At 46.6% G+C, this 20,529-nt stretch overlaps 1 protein-coding gene across 3 annotated transcripts in view; it reads left to right on the forward strand.

The window, feature by feature from the left end:
- Positions 1–630: 630 nt before the first annotated feature.
- ENTREP2 (endosomal transmembrane epsin interactor 2) overlaps positions 631–20,529 on the forward strand; it is a 438,166-nt gene continuing 418,267 nt past the window's right edge. For 2 of the 3 annotated variants that reach the window (XM_008017214.3, XM_038009779.2), the window contains exon 1: positions 631–1,119. In XM_008017214.3, coding sequence (XP_008015405.1) covers positions 901–1,119 — 219 coding nt within the window. In that variant the 5' untranslated portion in view covers positions 631–900. The remainder of the gene's footprint in view (positions 1,120–20,529) is intronic. The other variant, XM_038009778.2, reaches the window with a different exon arrangement.

Genomic DNA, 20,529 nt, shown 5'->3' on the forward strand with positions numbered 1-20,529 from the left:
TGTGCAATTTTTTTTAAAGCCCAAACTTTTAACTTGTATCAAAAGCATGCAAACCAAAGGTGGGTAAGAGACATCGTATGTGTCCTGGTAATGTTCTCAATGTCCTCCGGCGCTGAGTTCTCGGCGGATGGCTTGGGATTCTCGAACTGCAGAAAAGCGGCATCTTGGATCTTGGATTTCTGCATTCGAGAGAGGCTCCCGTCCGCCACACCTGCGGCCCAGGGCTCGGAATTTCCCTCCTGTCTGCTCCCAGCCCGTCTCCCCGTCCTCAGCGCCCCGCGCGCCCTTCCCAAGCCGGCCCCAGGCTCTGAGGGCTCGGCCGCCCGCCGCCCGGCTCCCGGGTCCCTCCGCGCCGCCGACCTAGGGCTCCGCCGCGGAGGCTGGTGCCCTTGCCCTTGATGCGCTGCCGCCCCCGCTCTCCTTCCGCAGACCCGCTGCAACCAGGGCGCGAGGCGTGAGCGCGGAGGCTGGGCTGCGAGGACCGCACCTGCGCCTTCCCTGCCCGGCTCCCGGCTCCCTCTCCGGCCCCAGCTGGGGCCCAGCGCACGGCGGCGGGGCTCGCGCCCGGTACGGCAGCAGCGGCGGCTCGCGCCCGCGCTCGGGCCGGGGAGCGCGCGGGGCGGGCGGGGGAGGGCGCAGCGCGGCGCGGCGCGGCCGGCGGGCGGGCGGCGCGGCGGCGGCGGCGGCGGCATGGGCGCGGGCACCGGCGGGGGCTGCGGGCTCCCAGCTCCCAGCCCGGCCCGGCCCGCTCCCGGCGCGCGGCCGCCGCGGCCCCCGTAGCCGCCTGGGAGGCCGTCCCCGCACCCGGCGCAACTTGCCTCGGACCCTCTGTGAGGAGAGGCGGCGGCGGCGCGCGCCGGGCCGGGCGAGAGCGGGCGAGGCGTGCGGGCGCCCGGCGCGATGCCTCCGGCCGGCAGCTCCCGAGCGCCGCGTCCCGCCGCGCTGCCCCGCAGCCTGTCCCGCCTGCGCGAGTGCCCGGGCCGCTCCCGCATCGTGCTGGCGCTCGGGGCCACGCAGATGGCGCTCGGATGCCTCATCGTGGCAGTCAGCTTCGCCGCGCTGGCGCTCACCACCTCGGCCCGCGTCCGCCACTCCTGCCCCTTCTGGGCAGGCTTCTCGGTGAGTGTCCGCGGCCAGACGGGGACGGGCTCCGGGTACTGCGCGGGCCGGGGGAGCGAGGCGCTGCGGCCGCCGGGACGCCACCGCGGGCGGCAAGTTCCGGGCTCCAAAGCCGGGGCCGAGCAGCTGCAGCGCGGGGCGCAGTTCGAAACTCCGAGCAGAATAACTCCAGGGCCCGGCTCGCCGCTCTCGGAGCATCGCGTTCCCGCTCCTATTGCGCTGATTCCCGGAGTTACTTTTCTTAGAGGAAACAGCAGCCAGGCGGCCGCCGTCCTCCGAGCCCGCAGCGGCCGGAGGGAGCGCCGGGGACCGCGCGCGCCGGGGACACGACCTCGCCAGCCGAGCGGCGGAGGCCGAGGCGAGGAGGTGGAATCCGACCCGGAGCGGAGCAGCGTGTGGGCGCGCCTCTTGCCTTCGCGGCTGCCCTGGCCAGGGGTGTGAGGGGGTGGGCGCGGGGCGCGTCCCGTCTGGTTTTGGGTCAGTCCGGCTATCGGGGACCGGCCAGCCCCTGTGGTCACTCGCCGACTTGGCTTCGGGGACTTGTGGTTTCCCGCGTCCGCCCAGAACGGCGTGGTTTGTGGGCAGCGGGACTGGGCAGGCGACCCGCATCCAGCATCCTGGGGCAGGGGCCAGGGGGCGGGGGGCCGGGGCCGTGACTGCTTTCTGAGCTCCAGACCTTAAGTATGACCGATTTTCAGACTCTTAACCACTAAATCAGAGAAGCCAGTGATGAACACATCTTCATAGGAGAAAGACACCAGTACATCTCTATTAAAGTGACTGTCTCCAAGAGTTAATTTTTGGCGTTTTGTAGCATTTTGATGCAAGTTGTTTTTTTCCCTATATTAACAAAGAATGGACGTTATGGGAATGGGAGAGATACATATGCAGAGCAGATATTTATGAAGAGTGGCGCTTGTTCTGAGAACTCTTGACATCTGTAACTGCATTTGGTGTATCGTGCTGAAATACATCGCATAGGCTTGTTAACTCAGTATGTTTTAATTCCATCTACAGAAATCCAAACCATTCCTTTATAACTAATGTTTGCTATTTGTTCTTGAGTTTTAAAATTTGAAAACATTCGTCCAGCCTTGCTTATTTGTTTTTTCATAATAGTCTTTGTTCTTTAAGTTCATTGCATGGCTTTTACCATAAGATCTGAGCAAAATTGCCTCTGGAAACCTCGATCGATACAGGTGTGGTTGTTCATCCTAATGGGGGTATTAAGTTTCAAAGCTTATTTCAGATCAAGGGTGAGCCTTGGAGAGCTGAATAGGAACAACAGACCGTGTGGTCACAGCTGGGAGTGTTCAAAGAAAAGAGAGGAGGTTGGAGGCAAGCACACGGGAGCCGTGATTTAAATGCCCCTCCCTATATAGTTTTCACACATCTGTTGCTCAGTTTTTACCATTGTTTAATATACATTGTTTTCATGTCTGTCGAGCGGTCATTGAGGTTAAAGTCTGCTGAATCCAGCCTACAGGTGGCAGACTGGTGAATTAGCTCCACGTCCTGGCTCCTCCCTGAGCCCCCCCCTTCCTGGTTTAGCCTTGGGTTCCCAGGGGTGTGGAGAGAGAACTGCCTCTTAATGATAAACCGAAAGGGGAAAACATGAATTGGACACAGTAGAAAAGCTTATTTATGTGAAAAGTGCCATCCCCTACATTTTAGTTTAAAGAGTTAAATAAATGTGTAAAACAGTTAATTCAGTTTGCATTTGCAGTGTTATTCTCTTCAACAACTCTAACCTATTTTTTTTTTTTTTTTTTTTGCCTTAAGAGGCAGGATCTCGCTCTTTTGCCCAGGCTGGAGTGCAGTGGCACTATCATAGCTCACTGCACCCTGGAACTCCTGGGCTGCAGCGATCCTCCTGCCTCTGCCTCGCAAGTAGCTAGGACTGCAGGTGTGTACCACCATGCGTGGCTAATATTAAAAACTTTTTTTTTTTTTTTTTGAAGAGATGGGGGTCTCATTATGTTGCCCAGGCTGGATTCAAGGGATGCTACTGCCTCGGCCTCCCAAAGCACTGAGATTACAAGCTTGAGCCACTGTGCCCGGCCTATAACCTGTTCTAACTTCTTATGATTCAGAGTAATTCCACACAGTTCTCCTATGTATGGACATTCCTCTAGGCTCTGGAGATCAACAATGAACATAGCACACTCTGCTTACATTTTGGAGATTATAAGATGACTTCTGTCCTGCGTCCTCCATCTCCCACCCACCTATTTTTTCATGGGCTTCTTTTCTGTCTTCAAACTTACTTTGCTGCAAGCACCTTGAAAGTTCTTTCAGTACGGTACAGTGTATACCATTTTTCACCTGTTGTCTGCAACCCTTTGCAGAAATGATGATTCGTTCCTGCTGTATTGGGACGGGTTTGCTTGTTAACATGGTTGTGAGTAGGGAACGCTGACCCATTGCTGTATATATGCCTGCCTGATGGGATCGGTGCAACTGCCTTGCCAAGGTTTCTTCATTTAACAATGGCAATTGGGCTGGCTGGGCTGGCTTCATACAGAAATGCATACTGTGGGGCTTAGGGCTTCCCTCTGGTTTCTCTAAATCTTCTAAAATGAGACCTATGTGCTCTTTAGCAACATATGGCTTTCTAGGCCCTCTCTTTGGTCTGCACATGGTGAAAACCCATTGTAAAAACAACTCTCCTAGCTTTAAGAAACAAAATTATTAGCTAAGACAGACAGCCCATGCTTAGTGAGCACTTACTTATTGTGTGTGTAATAGCCCATTACTCTGGTGGCCTCTGCCTGCTGGTGCTCAGGGTTTTGTGTGGTTCCCTCTGCTTGAGTTTGGACTGGGCCTCTGATTTGTCTTAGCCAGTGGAACACAGCGGAACTGAGCCTGACTCTGTTCTGAGCCAAAGCCTTAAGAAATCTTGGTGCTTCTGCTGAGTAAACTGAGGGGAAGAGGGATGAGTGACTTACCCAAGGTCACTCAGCTACGAAGTAGCTTTGAACTTAGTTGCTCTGACTTTTTAGAGGCCAAACTCCTGCTAACCATTAGGCAGAAGGGGATGAAATAAAGCATGCTGGTAAAGGGATCCACTTCAGCAAGGAGGCTCTCTGTTTCTTAGGAAAAGCATAAAACATGCCTGGAAAGGTGAAGATACAAGAGAAATTTAAGGAGCCATTCCATTGGGCCAAGTTGAAGAAGTTTAAGGTTGAAAGGGGAGGACTCGGCAAGGTTGGAGACAGGAGTGGGTGGCAGGCCTGGCCGGAGGTCTGTGGTGAACACAGAGCTGTGCAGTTTCCGTTGTTTGAGTACCCCTGCAGATGGTTTTCTTGTGCTGGGCTGTGCCAGCCAGTGAGTCAGCAGGTGGATCAGTTCCCTTGTGGATAGACGTCCTGCCCATTTTGAGAGGTAATGAGCTGTGTTCATAGTTTAGAAGACTGAGAGAGCTGGATGGAGGTCTTGAATGGTTTTCCTTTAATAGAGTAGTTTGTTATTTCTCTTGGAGATTTTATCAATGCCCAGAACTCAGGGGCAAACAGGTACATTGTGAGTTATCCACATTACCAGTTACACATGTTGATAAACACATAACCATTGTGAGCGGACACTCTGTGTGTGTGTGTGTGTGTGTGTGTGTGTGTATTTTTCCTTTAAAAAGCAACTCCACTGGATTTTTTTCATACTCTGAAAGTAATATATAAAAAGTAAAAATAACTGAAAATAAAAAAGTGGCTGGACATGGTGGCTCACGCCTGTAATCCCAACACTTTGGGAGACTGAGGCGGGTGGACCACCTGAGCTCAGGAGTTGGAGACCAGCCTGGCCAGCATGGCGAAACCCTGTCTCTACTAAAAATACAAAAATTAGCCAAGTGTAATGATGAGTGCCTGTAATCCCAGCTACTTGAGAGGCTGAAGCAGGAGAATCACTTGAGCCCAGGAGGCGGAGGTTGCAGTGAGCCAAGATCATGCCATTGCACTCCAGCCTGGAGGACAAGAGTGAAACTCCATCTCAAAAAAAAAAAAAAATATATATATATATATATATACACACACACACACACACACACACACAATATATAGCTTTTGTCTACCCCAATTCTCTACCCATAGACCACCGGTATTACCAGTGTTGTTTAATGTAGTCCTTCCACGCTTTCCTTTACAATCATAAAATGTATTAGAATATATATATGTGTATGGAAAATGTTTCTTTTCTTTTTAAAAACAATTTACAAAAGACATTAGATCACCCATATTACTCTGTAACTTCTTTAAAAAATTTAATGTATAACGAATATTCCCAGCCATAACTCATTATTATTATTTAACACATTATTTTTAATGGCTGTGGAATAGTCCAAAATATGAATTATTACAAGTTACTCAGTTATTCTCCCGCTGGGAATAATCTCTGCCAGTTCTGTGTCTCTGCAAACAGTGCTGCTTATCCAGCCCGAGATGCCACTGCTTTTTTATTTTGAGGATAGATTCCCTATAGTGGAATTGTTAGTCAACAAGTATTCAAATTGGGAGTTTTGTTAGCTATTTGTGGATTAATTTTCACAGAAGAATGTAGGCACATCCACCCATAGAAGCCTACAGTGTGTGCCCCTTTTCCTGTCCTCTTGCAGCGTGGGATATTAGCAATGCTGAGCATTTTTATTAATTTAATAGAGGCAGAAGGATATTTCATTGGATCTGGATTTCCATGGATACTTTTTTATGTGTTGCAAATATTTTCTCATTTTGCTTAATTTTTGGTGTCTTGCCGGATAGAAAATTTTAAAACTTTTAATATAATGCATCAATTTTGGGAGTACTGACAGTTTTATCATATTAAATCTTCCAATTCAGAAACAGAGTATGTCTCTTCATTTCTTTGTTCCTTGTTTTATGCCCGTCGGAACATGTTTTATGGGGATGTATTCATGGTGGCAAAGTAGTTTTTCAGTCTCCCCTGAACTCCTCCTGGAAGCTAAACCAATCAGCAAGACAGCTGTAGATAAAGCCCAAAGAGGATGTGTCAACAAAAGTGATGGGGACTCTCTCCCCTCCCCCTATTCCCAGGACTGGGTGGGTGTGCCCAAATCACCAGCATCAGAAGGACCTGGAGAAGAGCCGCAGTGACCTCAGGGGAGTGATGGGAAATGAAAGGAACTATTGACAGGTGGTGGAACCCAAAAACTACCACGAGCTGCTCACCCCTAAAAGTAGGATGGAAGTCTGGTGGACACACCTGAGAGCAACTGGCAAAACTGGAAAGGGACTCCTAGGCTTCTGGCGACAGGTGAGAGCAACCAACTGTGTGTGGATATGGGAGAATCAGCAACGATGTGGTGGCACAGGCCTTGGAGAATCTTAGAAACATACAGTAAGTCCTCCCTTCTAGAAGGACAGCACCTCACCTTGAGCAGAAATTACTGGAAACATACACCAGGTTGAGCAGAAGACAGATGGCAAGAGAAAGTAAGTTCAGAGGGTGGAGGTGTGGAGGGGGACCCCCAAGGAAAAAGATCTCAAAAACTGCTTTAACAGTGAAAGATAACATCAAAAGCTGAGAGCATATAGCCTTGGAAAAGAAAGACTTCGAAGTTCTAGAGCCGGAGCAAAGGACTAAAGGCAAGAGATCTTTCTGAGCTTTACAAAGGTTCTGGGCTTGATGCTGGGAAACAAGTGGATACATGGAGAATTCCTATTTTGAGTCTTTCACAGATCAGTAGAGCCAAGTGGGAAAGCTATCCTAGTCCATCCCTTCATTAGGAACTGTCCTGTTCTATTAGGAACTTCCTCCTCATTTAATCATGGACAGCAAAAAAGGAATACGATCCCACCTCATGCAACATTTATTCGATGAAAACATGATGAAAATGAACATAGTGGTACTACTGAAAATGAGAGCACACCAGAAAGATTATAAATTAATATTTCAATATAAGCTAAAAGAAAATAAAGTTTCGTAAGAGTAGTATGAATCAGAAACTTTATTTTATTTATTTATTTATTTATTTTTATTTCTGAGGTAGAGTCTCACTGTGTTGCTCAGGCTGTTGATCTTGGCTTACTGCATCCTCTGCCTCCCGGGTTTAAGTGATTCTCCTGCCTCAGCCTCAGCCTCCCAAGTAGCGGGATTTCAGGTGCATTCCACCACACCCAGCTAATTTTTGTGTTTTTAGTAGAGATGTGGTTTTGCCATGTTAGCCAGGCCGGTCTCCAACTCCTGACCTCAGGCAGTCAGCCCACCTCGGCCTCCCAAAGTGCTAGGATTATAGGCACGAGTGACTGCTCCCATCATGAATCAGAAATTGTAAAAACTACAAAAGATATGGCTAGATAACAGGAAATTATGAAAGGAGAACAGAAAGATGTCAGAAAAGAGTTTGGGAAAAATGAGTTTCAAAAATGAAGACTAAATTAGAAGGAACACAGGAGCAAATATTCTTAGGAAGCATGGAAATAAAAATAGAGGATGAAAAGGAGAAAAATAATAAAAAAAGAAGGGAATAAAGTGAATTAAAGGAATGTAGGACACAGGCAAAGGAGGTCCAATATATGTATAATTAGTGTCCAGGGACAGAAAAACAAAGCAATAGAATAGCATAAATATTTAGAACTATAATGCAAGAAAACTTTACTAAAATAAAAGAACATTTGAAAGGATACATTGTGTAACTGGGAAAAATCAATGGAGAATAGTCAGCATTGACATGTTTCCCTGTAAAATAATGGATTTTATTTATTTATTTATTTATTTATTTATTTTTTTAATTATACTTTAAGTTCTACGGTACATGTGCACAACATGCAGGTTTGTTACATATGTATACATGTGTCATGTTGGTGTACTGCATCCATTAACTCGTCATTTACATTAGGTGTATCTCCTAATGCTATCCCTCCCCACTCCCCCTACCCCACGACAGCCCCTGGTGTGTGATGTTCCCCACCCTGTGTCCAAGTGTTCTTATTGTTCACTTCTTGCCTATGAGTGAGAACATGCGGTGTTTGATTTTTTTTGTCCCAGCGATAGTTTGCTGAGAATGATGGTTTCCAGCTGCATCCATGTCCCTACAAAGGACACGAACTCATTTTTTTTTTATGGCTGCATAATATTCCATGGCGTATATGTGCCATATTTTCTTAATCCAGTCTATCATTGATGGACATTTGGGTTGGTTCCAAGTCTTTGAATTTTTTTTTCTTTTTCTTTTTGAGACAGAGTCTTGCTCTGTCACCCAGGCTGGAGTGCAGTGGCCGGATCTCCCCTCACTGCAAGCTCCGCCTCCCGGGTTCACGCCATTCTCCTGCCTCAGCCTCCCGAGTAGCTGGGACTACAGGCGCTGCCACCTCGCCCGGCTATTTTGTATTTTTCGTAGAGACGGGTTTCACCGTGTTAGCCAGGATGGTCTTGATCTCCAGACCTCGTGATCCGCCCACCTCGGCCTCCCAAAGTGCTGGGATTACAGGCGTGAGCCACGGCTAAGTCTTTGGATTTTAAAGATAAGAAAAAAAAAAAAAAAAAAAAACCTGACAGAGTGTGGTGGCTCACGCCTGTAATCCCAGCAGTTTGGGAGGCTGATGTGGGTGGATCACATGAGCCAGGAGTTGAAGACCAGCCTGGACAACATGGCCCATTTCTACTGAAAATACAAAAAATTAGCTGGACGTGGTGGCACATGGCTGTAGTTCTAGCTACTCGGGAGGCGGAGGTGGGAGGATCACCTGAGTCTGGGAGGTTGAGACTACAACGAGCTGAGATTGCACCGCTGCACTCCAGTCCGGGTGACAGAGAGACACCCTATCTCAAAAACAAAACAAAACAAAAAACACCAAAAAAAAACACAAACCCCCAACAACAAAGCACACACACACACAGAACCCTCCCTTGGGCATCAGGTAAAAAGTCCTAGTCATTTGAAGATATGGTGCACTGGAATGCTCATAGCCAAATTCTATGCTAAAAAACAATGAAACTCTCTCTTAATATTGTTTTCTGGAAATGTTTTGAAATAATTTCTAACTTATAGAAAAGTTACACAACAGAACCAAGAATTCCGTGTCTCTTCTCTTAAATTCCCGAGTTGTAAACATTTTATTGCATGCACCTCATGGCTTGAGCTTGTGCACATTCTCTTTCTCAAGGTAAAAAAGATCTCAATTATCATTAGTTTTTTTCTCAGTGTTTTGGGAGAAAGTTGTGGATGTGACGCTGCTTCACCCCCAAAAAACTCAGTGTATATTCTCGCCACTCAAGGATGCTCTTTATGTACTCATCATAAGCCTCTCCGAATTAGGAAATCAACACTGGAAGAATATTGTTTTCCAATCTGTAGACCCCATTCCAATTTCATCACCTGCCCAAATAGTGTTTCTTTTTCTTCTCTGGCCCAGGGTCCTGTCCAGGAGCATGAGCACTTCTCATGTGCCTTCATTCTCCTCAGCCTTCCTCTCTGTGTCACGTTTTCCACAGTTTTGAAGGGCACAGGCCTTGCATTCTGTAGGATGACCCCGAACCTAGATCCATCTGATTTATCCTCATGGCCAGACTCAGCTCATGCATTGTTGGCAGGACAATCTCAAAGATGATGCCCTGCTTTTCTCAATGCATCGCATCGGAGGCGTTGATGTTAGCCTTCCCACCACTGGTGATATTCACCTTGATCACTTAATGATTTTGCTGTCCGCCAGGTGTTATTATTTTAAATTCACCATTTCCCCTTTGATTATAGTTTGTGTGAGGAAGTCTCAGATTATGCCAGTATCCTGTTTCTGGTCAAACCTCTATCTTTCAACTTCACATCTGTTGATGATTGCCATCCGAACCAGCCACCTCTATGATGGTTGCCAAGTCATAACTTTCTCTTTCCATTCCTTTGACATTATTTATTTTATTACTATTATTATTACTACTATTATTTTTGAGACGGAGTCTCGCTCTGTCGCCCAGGCTGGAGTGCAGTGGCGTGATCTCGGCTCACTGCAAGCTCCGCCTCCCGGGTTCACGCCATTCTCCTGCCTCCGCCTCCCGAGTAGCTGGGACTACAGGCGCCCGCCACCACACCTGGCTAATTTTTGTGTATTTTTAGTAGAGATGGGGTTTCACCGTGTTAGCCAGGATGGTCTCCATCTCCTGACCTCGTGATCTGCCCACCTCGGCCTCCCAAAGTGCTGGGATTACAGGCGTGAGCCATCGCGCCTGGCCCATTCCTTCTACATTTATTAATTGTTATTCTACTGTAGGAAGAGCTTTCCCATTCTCTCCTATGTATGTATGTATATATGTATGGATTTATGAATTCATTTTAGAACATGGGGGTGCAGATATCTCTTCATTCATACGGTTTTCATGTTCTTTGGTTATATACCCAAAGGTGGAATTGCTGCATGGGACGGTTCTATTTTTAAGTTTTAAAGGAGCTTTGGTACTGTTTTCCATAATGGCTGTACTAACTTACCTTCCCACCAACAAAGAAATTGTTCCCCTTTCTCCATATCTTTGCCAACACTTACTGTCTTTTGTCTTTTTGAGAATAGCCGTTCTAACAGGTGTGAGATGATATCTCATTGTGGTTTAGATTTGCATTTCCCTGGTGATGAGTTATGTTGAGCATTTTTTCATATCCCTGTTTGCCATTCGTATGTCTTCTTTTAAAAAATGTGTATTCATGAACTCCAGCCACTCTCTGCTGTGCGTCTGCATTCTTCTAGCGGTTACACTTTCCTCTTTAACTATCTATTTAAATCTGTGTTTTCTGTTAGTACACCAGACTAAATGACAGCTGTGATCACAATCCCCCTTGCTCAAGCCAAATGGTTTCTTTATACTTTCACCGCCCCCTCCTTGCCGTCTTCTACTCTGTAGCCCCACAGGGAGAATCCCTGCCCTGGTTCCTTTAAAATAATCCTTCAAAAGAAAACGGACCTTGAACATTATACTGGGGTCTACATAATTTGAGTGTGTGAAAGAGATTTTTTTTTTTTCCTTTATATTTCACCTTTTTATTTGGGGGAACTTTGAACTGGAATTTTGAAAAGGTCAAAAGTACTGTATCTGATAGTTTTGTTGAAGAGTAAAGAAATTATGATAAAACCTAGGATGGTTTCTTCAGACTCTGTTGTTTCCATGTTTGATAGTGAGTTTAGACCATGTGTGTTTTTTTTTTTTTTTTTTTTTTTTTTGTCATTACAGAGCTCTTCTCAGGATGACAGTTATGGAAGGAAGGATGTTGACAGACAGCAAAGGCTAGAACAGGGCTTCCTCTAAGTCCCCAGGACCTCGCCCTCCTTGGTTCCCCATAGGCACGTGCTGCTGGGAGCACCGCCTGATGAGGGGAGGGGTCCTCTCAAGGCCTTTGAGAACCCTACTCTGCTTTGTGCGGAGGTGGGAACGCAGTGGCTCCTGTGAGCTTTTCTGGAGCTCCGGCTATGTGCCTGCCTGTGTGCTGGCCAGGTGCAGCCCAGCCTTGCTCTCTGGAGGCCAGGTGAATCTAAGGTGTGGTTCCTAGGCCCACTGTCCCCTGGTGTGCCCGAGCTTCAGGCCTACCTGAATTGTATTCCTGCATTTAGGCATTTAAAATTTTTTCCCCAGTTTTTTTTTTTTGAGACGGAGTTTCACTCCGTCACCCCAGCTAGAGTGCAATGGTGTGGTCTCTGCTCACTGCAACCTCTGCCTCCCCGGTTCAAGTGATTGTCCTGTCTCAGCCTCCCGAGTAGCTGGGTGCCATCATGCTCAGCTGATTTTTGTATTTTTGTAGAGATGGAGTTTCACCATGTTGGCCAGGCTGCTTTCAAACTCCTGACCTTGTGATCTGTCCACCTCGGCCTCCCAAAATGTTGGGATTACAGGTGTGAGCCACCGCACCCAGCCTGTCCCCAGTTTTATTGAGGTGTGATGATTGACAAAAAATTTGTCATATTTAAGGTATATGTCTAAGGTATACAGTATGGTGTTTTGATGTCAGTATACCTGTGTAGTGATTCCCACAATCAAGCTAACTAACGTATCCATCACCTGACATAGTTACCTCTGTGTGTGTGAACATTTACAATCTACTCCCTTCACAGACTTCAGGTATACAAGACGGTATTATTAACTGTACTTGCCAGGCTGTACATTAGAACCCCAGTACAGATTCATCTTTTAACTGAAAACGTGCACACTTTGACCAACGTCTCCCCATTTTTGATAGCATGTTTTGGAATTGTAGTTTCAATTTATAAGCTTGGATTGCTCTTAGCTCCACTTCCAACTGCTGATAAAAGTGTCATAATTTACCTGAAGGACATGGTACAGTGAGATGGAGGGTGATGCAGGCAGCCCACAGGAATGGAGGATGTTAAAACACTGGCATTTGCGGGGGAGGAAGGGGTGTTGGTGAGTCAAGTATTTAGGGTGTAATAAATGTAAAAAAACTACTACTTTTACATCCCAGCTACTAGAGCCTATGACATAATTATTACATAAACATTCAAGTTATTTGTTCTAAAATAAATCCGTAAAGTTGAAGCTCACTGTTTTGCAGAGAAAACAGAGAACATGTGGAACTTCATGAAAAAGCAAATTTTTATTTGAAAAGTAAACCTCGAAGTTAACTAATTATAAGAGATGTGCTGGCTTCTCATCTGTAATGAGAAATTACAGATAATGGCTTTGATAGTGAATAGGGATAGTGATTTTGAAAGACATTTTTGGAACCCTCAGCAGAATTTGAAAGGATTATGATAATGATACCTACTTAACATGTTAATAAGCAACTTAGCCACAGTGAGCATGTCCTCATCAGTCTCTTGATTTAAAAAAAAAAAAAACATTTTTTTTCAATTATACCCAAGTTCTTTTCTACCATTTACAAAGGGATACTATGTTTTTAGAAACTGATTTCTGACCCAGTGTCAGAAAAAAGCAGAGGAACATAGCATGTGCTTTGCACCTGCCAATTCATTAAATCCAGCCTTGGTGACACCCAGGTCCTCTCTCTGGGCCTGCCCCTGTCTTTGGTGCCTTGAGAGGGTATGAGACACCCCAGAGCGGACTCTTCAAGAAGAGGAAGTAACACCTAGGAAATGCGAGTAGGTGAACAGGGCTGTGAGTCTGTCATGACATAGTCAATAGCTGCTCCTCAAGATCAGCTTTCTCTTTGGAAAAAAGAGAATGTGTTTAAAAAGTGTACATATAATTATATGTACATTTCATGATACTTTATGACTTTATTGCCATATCATCAATAACCACAACAACAAAAGAAGAAGAAAACAAAAACCTTTGAAACCCCCTGAGCAAGGCACCTATCCAGTGACTTCAAAAGTTCTACCTGTGGTTGCTCCCAGTGGCCGTGATGCATGCCTCTTTGGTGAGTGGGGTGACATCCAAGAGAGTTTAAGGAAATAGAGAAGCACTGTGTCTGTGTGGAGAGAGAGCCCTGCTGTGACATGCTCCCCTGGTACTGAAAGCGCATCTGTCTGTCTGTCTGTCTGTCTGTCTGTCTGTCTGTCTGACTGACTGATGTCTGGATGTGGGCAGAGCGTGTCAGCTGACGGCCTCACCTTTGGATGCTTGGGCTGGGCGTAGGCAAAGGTGAGCTGCCTCTCCTGCCTTATCTTGGCCTAATATGAAGAGTGTCTGCTCTGGGGTGTGACTTCTCAGTTTGAAAGCAGAAGAGGCCGATGGCTCATTTCTTTGGGGAGTGCAGCATTCTTTTCTTCTGCCTGAGAACACATACTAGTGCTGTATGTGTGTGTGTGTATGTGTGTGTGCGTATAGTAATATATATTACTATATATAGGAACCTGTATAGGCAGCTCATCCTATCACTCTAAAGCCTCTCTCCTTCATGTGCTGAATTGAGACTCTTCTCTCTGCTTCCTCTGCCAGTAATAATGTATATTATATATTATATAGTGTACTTTTCATATATTCTGTTATCTTTTTCATATATAATCTTTTCATATATTACTGATTGTTTTCATATGTTTCTGTTAGCATCATCACCATAAAACATCCATATATGTATTAAAATATATATGTATGTATCTGTATGAAACCATATATGTGTGTGCTTTATGATGGTGATGGTGATGATGATAATGATGATAACAGCAGTATACCTTCATGGAAATAAACATTCAGACAGTATGGAAAGGTACAAAATGAAAGGCAAAACCTACTCCTCATCTCCTGCCCTCCCTATTCCTCAGAGTTAAATATTTCAACCCTCTGTTGTTACTTCTTTGGTGGCAACACACCATTGTCTTCATAATTTACATCACTGAAGAAGCATCTAATGCTAGTCTGGTTCATCTTCTTTTGCTGGTAACCTAACTTGCTCTTCTGGAAGCTGCTAGGGTCTACTCTTTGTTTTTGATTTTCTGATATTTTGCAGAAGTTAGTGATGGGTCTTAGCTACTCAGTGTGTTCTTTCTTTAATGCCGAAAAGTTTGTTCCTTGAGTATTTCCTCAACTTTCGTTTCTGTTTTATGGAACTTCTGTTAGTTAGGTGTCTGACTTTGTTGTTGTTGTTGTTGTTTTTTGAGATGGAGTCTCGCTCCGTCGCCAGGCTGGAGTTCAGTGGCATAATCTCCCTCGGCTCACTGAAACCTCTGCCTCCTGGGTTCAAGCGATTCTCATGCCTTAGCGTCCTGAGTAGCTAGGACTACAGGTGCCCACCACCATGCCTTGCTGATTTTTTGTGTTTTAGTAGAGATGAGGTTTCACCATGTTGGCCAGGATGGCCTTGATCTCCTGACCTCAGGCCTCCCAAAGTGCTGGGATTACAGGCGTGAGCCACTGTGCCTGGCCAGGTTGACTTTCTATGTTGATCATCCAGGTCTCTTAACTTCTCTCTCACAGTTTCCACTGCTGTGCTTTTTGCTTTATAATCCAGGAGATTTCTTTAATTCCATCTTCTGGACCACCTATTGAATTTTAATTTTTATTTATTTACTTTCAGTTGTATAGATTTATGGGTTAGAAGTATCATTTTGTTACATGCACAGATCGCATAATGGTGAAGTCAGGGCTTTTAGGGTATCCATCACCCAAATACTGAACATTGTACCCATTAAGTACATCAGGGACACAGGGTTGGACAGTTGAAAGGACTCTGAGACTCCCCAGGGTATACTTGGGCAAGGCTTTCCTTTTTTTAAGAGTTGGGGTCTCGCTGTGTCACCCAGGCTGGAGTGCAGTGGTGTGATCACATTTCACTACAACTTCAGACTCCTAGGCTCAAGCGATCCTCCCGAGTAGCTGGGACTACAGGCACTCAGGAGCATGCCCAGCTAATTTTTATATTTTTTGTAGAGATGGATTCTTGCTGTGTTGACCAGGCTGGTCTCAAACTCCTGGCCTCAAGCCAACCTCCAGTGTTGGGATTACAGGCATGAGCCACTTTGCCTGGCCCTAAGGCTTTCAGAAAGGGAAATGGTGCAGGGCAGGAGGAAGAAGGTCACACAGGCCAATACCAGAGAGGTCCAGCCCTCCCATGTGCTGCTCCCAGAGGCCTTTCTCTGTCACACGGGATGCACTTTGTCTTCAGATTGTGAATCATTAAGATGTTGGCGAGACTCTTGGCCTTGGGAGCAACAGGCTCATTGGAGGAGGAGTCTTTCCTACCCCTTTGGTCAGGTATCTAGAACCAGGATGCATGATGAGTTCAATAACAAAAACTCAGAGAACCAGGTGCAGACCATTATGCTGAACATTTTGTATAAACAGTCTGACCATACAGGTTGCCGCCTGGTCAGTCTTGGACCCAACCATGGATTGACATTCGTTGCTAGTTGTTACATTTCACCTGGTTTGGCTGAAGATCTGAGTGGTGGTTCTAAGCCTCCTGGAGACTTTAGCACAGGGTTGCAACAGAACAAGTGAGATCAACTTGTTATTTTATACAGTATTTTTAATTCTCATTTATATTTTCTGCTACTTTTTCTTAGTATTTGTCTTACCTTTTGGTTGCATATTTTTTTCATTTCTACCTGAGGGTACTAATTGGAGTTAAGTAAGATAAGTTTTGTAGTTTGCTCCAGGGTCAGTTTTTCTGTGTATTGCTCTAAATCTTTATCTTTGATAGTTTTTGTTTTCCATAACCGTCTGGTGGCCCTTGGTTGTCCTTTAATGTTTATATGGTTGATTAAAAGGTGCTTGGCATGTTTTCTTCTATGTCCCTGACCTCCCCATCAAATGAGGGAGTGGCCTAGCTCTGTCTGGATGTGGGCAGAGCATGTCAGCTGGCGGCCTCACCTTTGGATGCTTGGACTGGGCGTCGGTGAGCTGCCTCTCCTGCCATATCTTGGCTAATATAAAGAGTGTCCGTCCGCTCTGGGGTATGACTTCTCAGTTTGAAAGCAGAAGAGGCTGATGGCTCATGTCTTTGGGGAGTTCAGCATTATTTTTTCCTCTGCCTGAGAATGCGTATCAGTGCTGTCAGTGCTGGCGTGAGGCATGGGGTTCTGGAGACCTGGGGTCCCTCTGTATTTCTGCAGGTAGCCTTTAGTCACCTGGTTTTTGATCCCATTTTTTGCTTTTGCTGTTGGAACCTGTGGATTCTGGGGGTTCCTAGGTACAGCTCATCCTATCACTCTAAAGCCTCTCTCCTTCATATGCTGAATTGAGACTCTTCTCTCTGCTTCCTCTGCCAGTAACTAATCTTAACTTTTATTCGTGACTTTCAATGGCCGTCTTTCTCTCCTCTTCCACCCAAATGAACTCCATCAGCAGGAGAACTCCAGGGGAGCAGCTCACAGTCTCAGAGACTGATTAGCAGGGCCCATCTCCAGCTGGCTCTCTCTTGAGTCCTGACCCAGTTTTCCAAGTTTCATGCTGTATCTCTCTTTCCTTAGCCTGGTGGAAACTGTTTGGACCTCACTCTAGTTATTGCAAGAATAATAGTTTTGAAAATGTAAATTGACCCATTTTTTTTCTTTCTGTAAATCATATTGCCCTGCAGCTCTCCCACCCATTAAATCAAGGGTGTTCATTGCTTTGGGGGAAGAGTAGGTGCTATCTAGAACAAAGACCTCATTACTCCGCTTTGAGTCCTGGCACTGACTTTCTTCAGTCTCAAGAGAGACTACAGTCATGAAAACCAGGCTTTGTGGCAAGAGAAAAAGAATCGTATTCCAGAAGTTTTCTGTTATATACTGAGAGCAAAGCTAGGAGGCCTGAAAATGGTTTTATTCTTCAGTCCCAAGGTGGCAGGATGGAGGAGATGACGGGAGAGAAGTTCCCCTCCAGCAGGGAGTGGAAAGGAAGGGGAAGGAGAAAGCCATGTGAGTCTGGGAGGAAGGACTCTGAGCAGGTGGAGAGATTTGGAGGTGAAGAAGCTTCTTGGGTCCCTAAGAAGGACATAGCATCATAGCACCCTGTACTACTCCACATGATTGAATGAATAAGGACTGGACATTGGCCATCTGTCCCCTTGGCCTCCATGTCTTCCACCATGATGGAGGAGCCATAAGATAGCACTGGGGGAGGAAAACATGTATACCAGAGATAGACAAACTTTTTCTATACAGAAGAATCAGTGTTTAGGCTTTGTGGTCATCTGATCTTCTGTGGCAACTACTCAACTCTGCTGTCATAGTGTGGAGGCAGCCATAGACCATTCGAAAATGAATGGATATAGCTGTGTTCCAGTGGAACTTTGTTTATAAAAGCAGCAGGCCAGATTTGTCCCAGGGATCATAGTTTGTTTACCTCTGGTCTAGAAGATTGGGTCTGAAATTTCCCATGGACAGTGTGTAGAATAAAGACACCTGCAAGTTTCCATGTTGCTGTGGGACATGTTAAACATAGCAGAGAGGGAAGAGACAGGTGCTGCCACTCAGTGGTGGGCAAACAGACCTCCCTAGATAAGGCTGTGGGGCAGACCTCCATAGCTGGAACCTGTGGAGACTGTAGCCCAGTCTCAGAGAATCCTCAGGGCCACCCAAAACAGAGGTGTGGCGGAGCAGCAAGGGGAAATGGCCACGCTCCCTGGGAATGATGATTGTGCAATGAGTGCCCCTGCAAGGGACACCCTGGCAGTGGACACAGCAAGGGCAGGGCTGACACTGAGAGATGGGGCCAGTGGAGCTTCACTGCAGCTGGTTAGCAGGAGGACATTCCTGGGCCCAGACTCCTGTCTCTCTGCCCTACCGGCCACTTCTGTCACTCACACAGGTCTCTGCATTTGAAGCTGTTACCTCTCTCCTCCTGACATCCCCCATTACTGACTTTACTTCTGCACTTGGGCAAGTCATAGACACTTAAAATTCAGGATGTCCCCGACCAAGTTGCTCAGTTCCTCTCCAAATTAAGTGTCTTCTCCTCTGTTTTCAAGGAGTGGAACCACCATTCATCCAGTTCCTCCAACCAGACACCAGTGGTCTTTCCAAACATAGCCTCTTGTCATCCCACTGATTCTTCTTCAAAAATGCTGACTTCTGCCCACTGTGTCTCTCTTACCCAGATTATTCTGGTAGCCCTGTAACTGGCTTCTTCACTTCTGCTCTTGTCCTTTCAATCTGCCCTTCACACAGCATCTGGAGAATCTTTATGATGCAAATGTGAAATGTCATATTCAGTTCCAGTTTTGGCCACTGTGGACCAGGTATTGGGACTAACCCAATGTCTAAGCTAGCAGAGCTGGATAGGTTGAATATGGGTTAGGTCAATGTGGTGGGCGGAATTGTCGTCCCCCAGAGGAGTCCACATCCTAATCCCTAGGAGCTGTGAATCTGTGTCTCACATGGCAAAAAGGGACTTCATGGATGTGATTCAGTTAAGGATTTTGAGAGAGGGAGACTATCCTGGATTATGTAGGCAGGCTCTGTGTAATCATGGGGGTCCTCCTAAGAGGGAGACAGAAGATCTGAGTCAGTAGTAGGAGGTGGGTGATGAACACAGCGACTGGAATGATGAGAGGAAGAGAGTTATGAGCCAAGGAGGCCGGGCGCGGTGGCTCACATCTGTAATCCCAGCACTTTGGGAGGCTGAGGCGGGCGGACCATGAGGTCAGGAGATCAAGATCATCCTGGCTAACACAGTGAAACCCTGTCTCTACTAAAAATACAAAAAACTAGCCGGGCATGGTGGCGGGCGCCTGTAGTCCCAGCTACTCGGGAGGCTGAGACAGGAGATTGGCTTGAACCCGGGAGGTGGAGCTTGCGGTGAGCAGAGATCGCGCCACTGCAGTCCAGCCTGGGCGACAGAGCAAGGCTCTGTCTCAAAACAAACAAACAAAAGAGTTAGGAGCCAAGGAAGGCAGGCGGCCTTGGGAAGCCCCGAAAGGCAGGGAAGCAGTTTCCCCCCTCGATCCCCCAGGAGGAGCCCGGCCTGCGACCCCTGGAGTTTAGCCCGGTGAGACTGATTGGTACCTCTCACCTCCAGAATGTAGGATGATAGCTGTGTGTTGCTAGAAGTCACCAGGTTTGTGGCAGTTTGTTACAGCAGCAATAGGAAACTAATGCTGCTGAGGCGCTGGGGGGGCACAGGAGGGGAAGACTGTTTACCTGCTGGTGGTCCAAAGATGGTTAGTCAGAAATCCAGGGGGGCTCAGCCACCTTGCACACAGGCCTGTGTGAGGTGAGGGGAGCAGGCATGGCTTCCATACTGTTTAGATCCAAGAGCCTCCTCTGGTGAGGGCTGGTGGGGGCGGGGGGACAGTCATCTGTATGTGAAACTGTAACTGAATCAATCACAAGAACTAATGAGTGCTTACTTTTTTGCCAGATGCGATTCTAACAGTGTTTCACATCAACTCATTTAAGCCTAGCAGTAGCCCCTGAGGAATGGGTACTACGTCTGGTCCTCATTTTGTACAGCTGACCCTTGAACAGTACAGGGTTAGGGGCACCGACTCCCTCTGCAGTTGAAAATTCATGTATAACTTTTGACTCCCCCGAAACGTAACTACTAATAGCCTCATATTGACTGGAAACGTAAATAGATGATTAATACATCGTTTGTGTATGTGTTATATGCTGTATTCTTACCATAAAGTAAGCTGGAGAAAGGAAAATATCATTAAGAAAATCATAAGGAAGAGAAAATATATTTACTGTTCATTAAGTGGAAATGGATCATCATAAAGATTTTCATCTTTGTCATCTTCTCATTGAGGGGGCTGAGGAGGAGGAGGAAGAGGAAGACTTAGTTTTGCTGTGTCGGTGGCAGAGAAGGAAGAGGTGGAGGAGGTGGAAGAGGTGGAAGAGGAGTTGGAGGAGGTGGAAGAGGGAGGAGGAGGTGAAGGAGGAGGTGGAGGACCAGGTGGAGGAGGGGTTGGAAGACAAGGTGGAGGAGGTGGAAGAGGGTGGAGGAGGTGGAGGAGGAGGTGGAGGAGGAAGTGGAGGAGGAGGTGGAGGACAAGGGGGGAGTAGGAGATGGTGGAAGTGGAGGAGGAGGTGGAGGAGGAGCTAAAGGAGATAGAAGAGGAGGTGGAGGATGAGGTGGCGG

Source organism: Chlorocebus sabaeus, chromosome 26 (assembly GCF_047675955.1).
Source record: "Chlorocebus sabaeus isolate Y175 chromosome 26, mChlSab1.0.hap1, whole genome shotgun sequence".
NCBI lineage: Eukaryota > Metazoa > Chordata > Mammalia > Primates > Cercopithecidae > Chlorocebus > Chlorocebus sabaeus.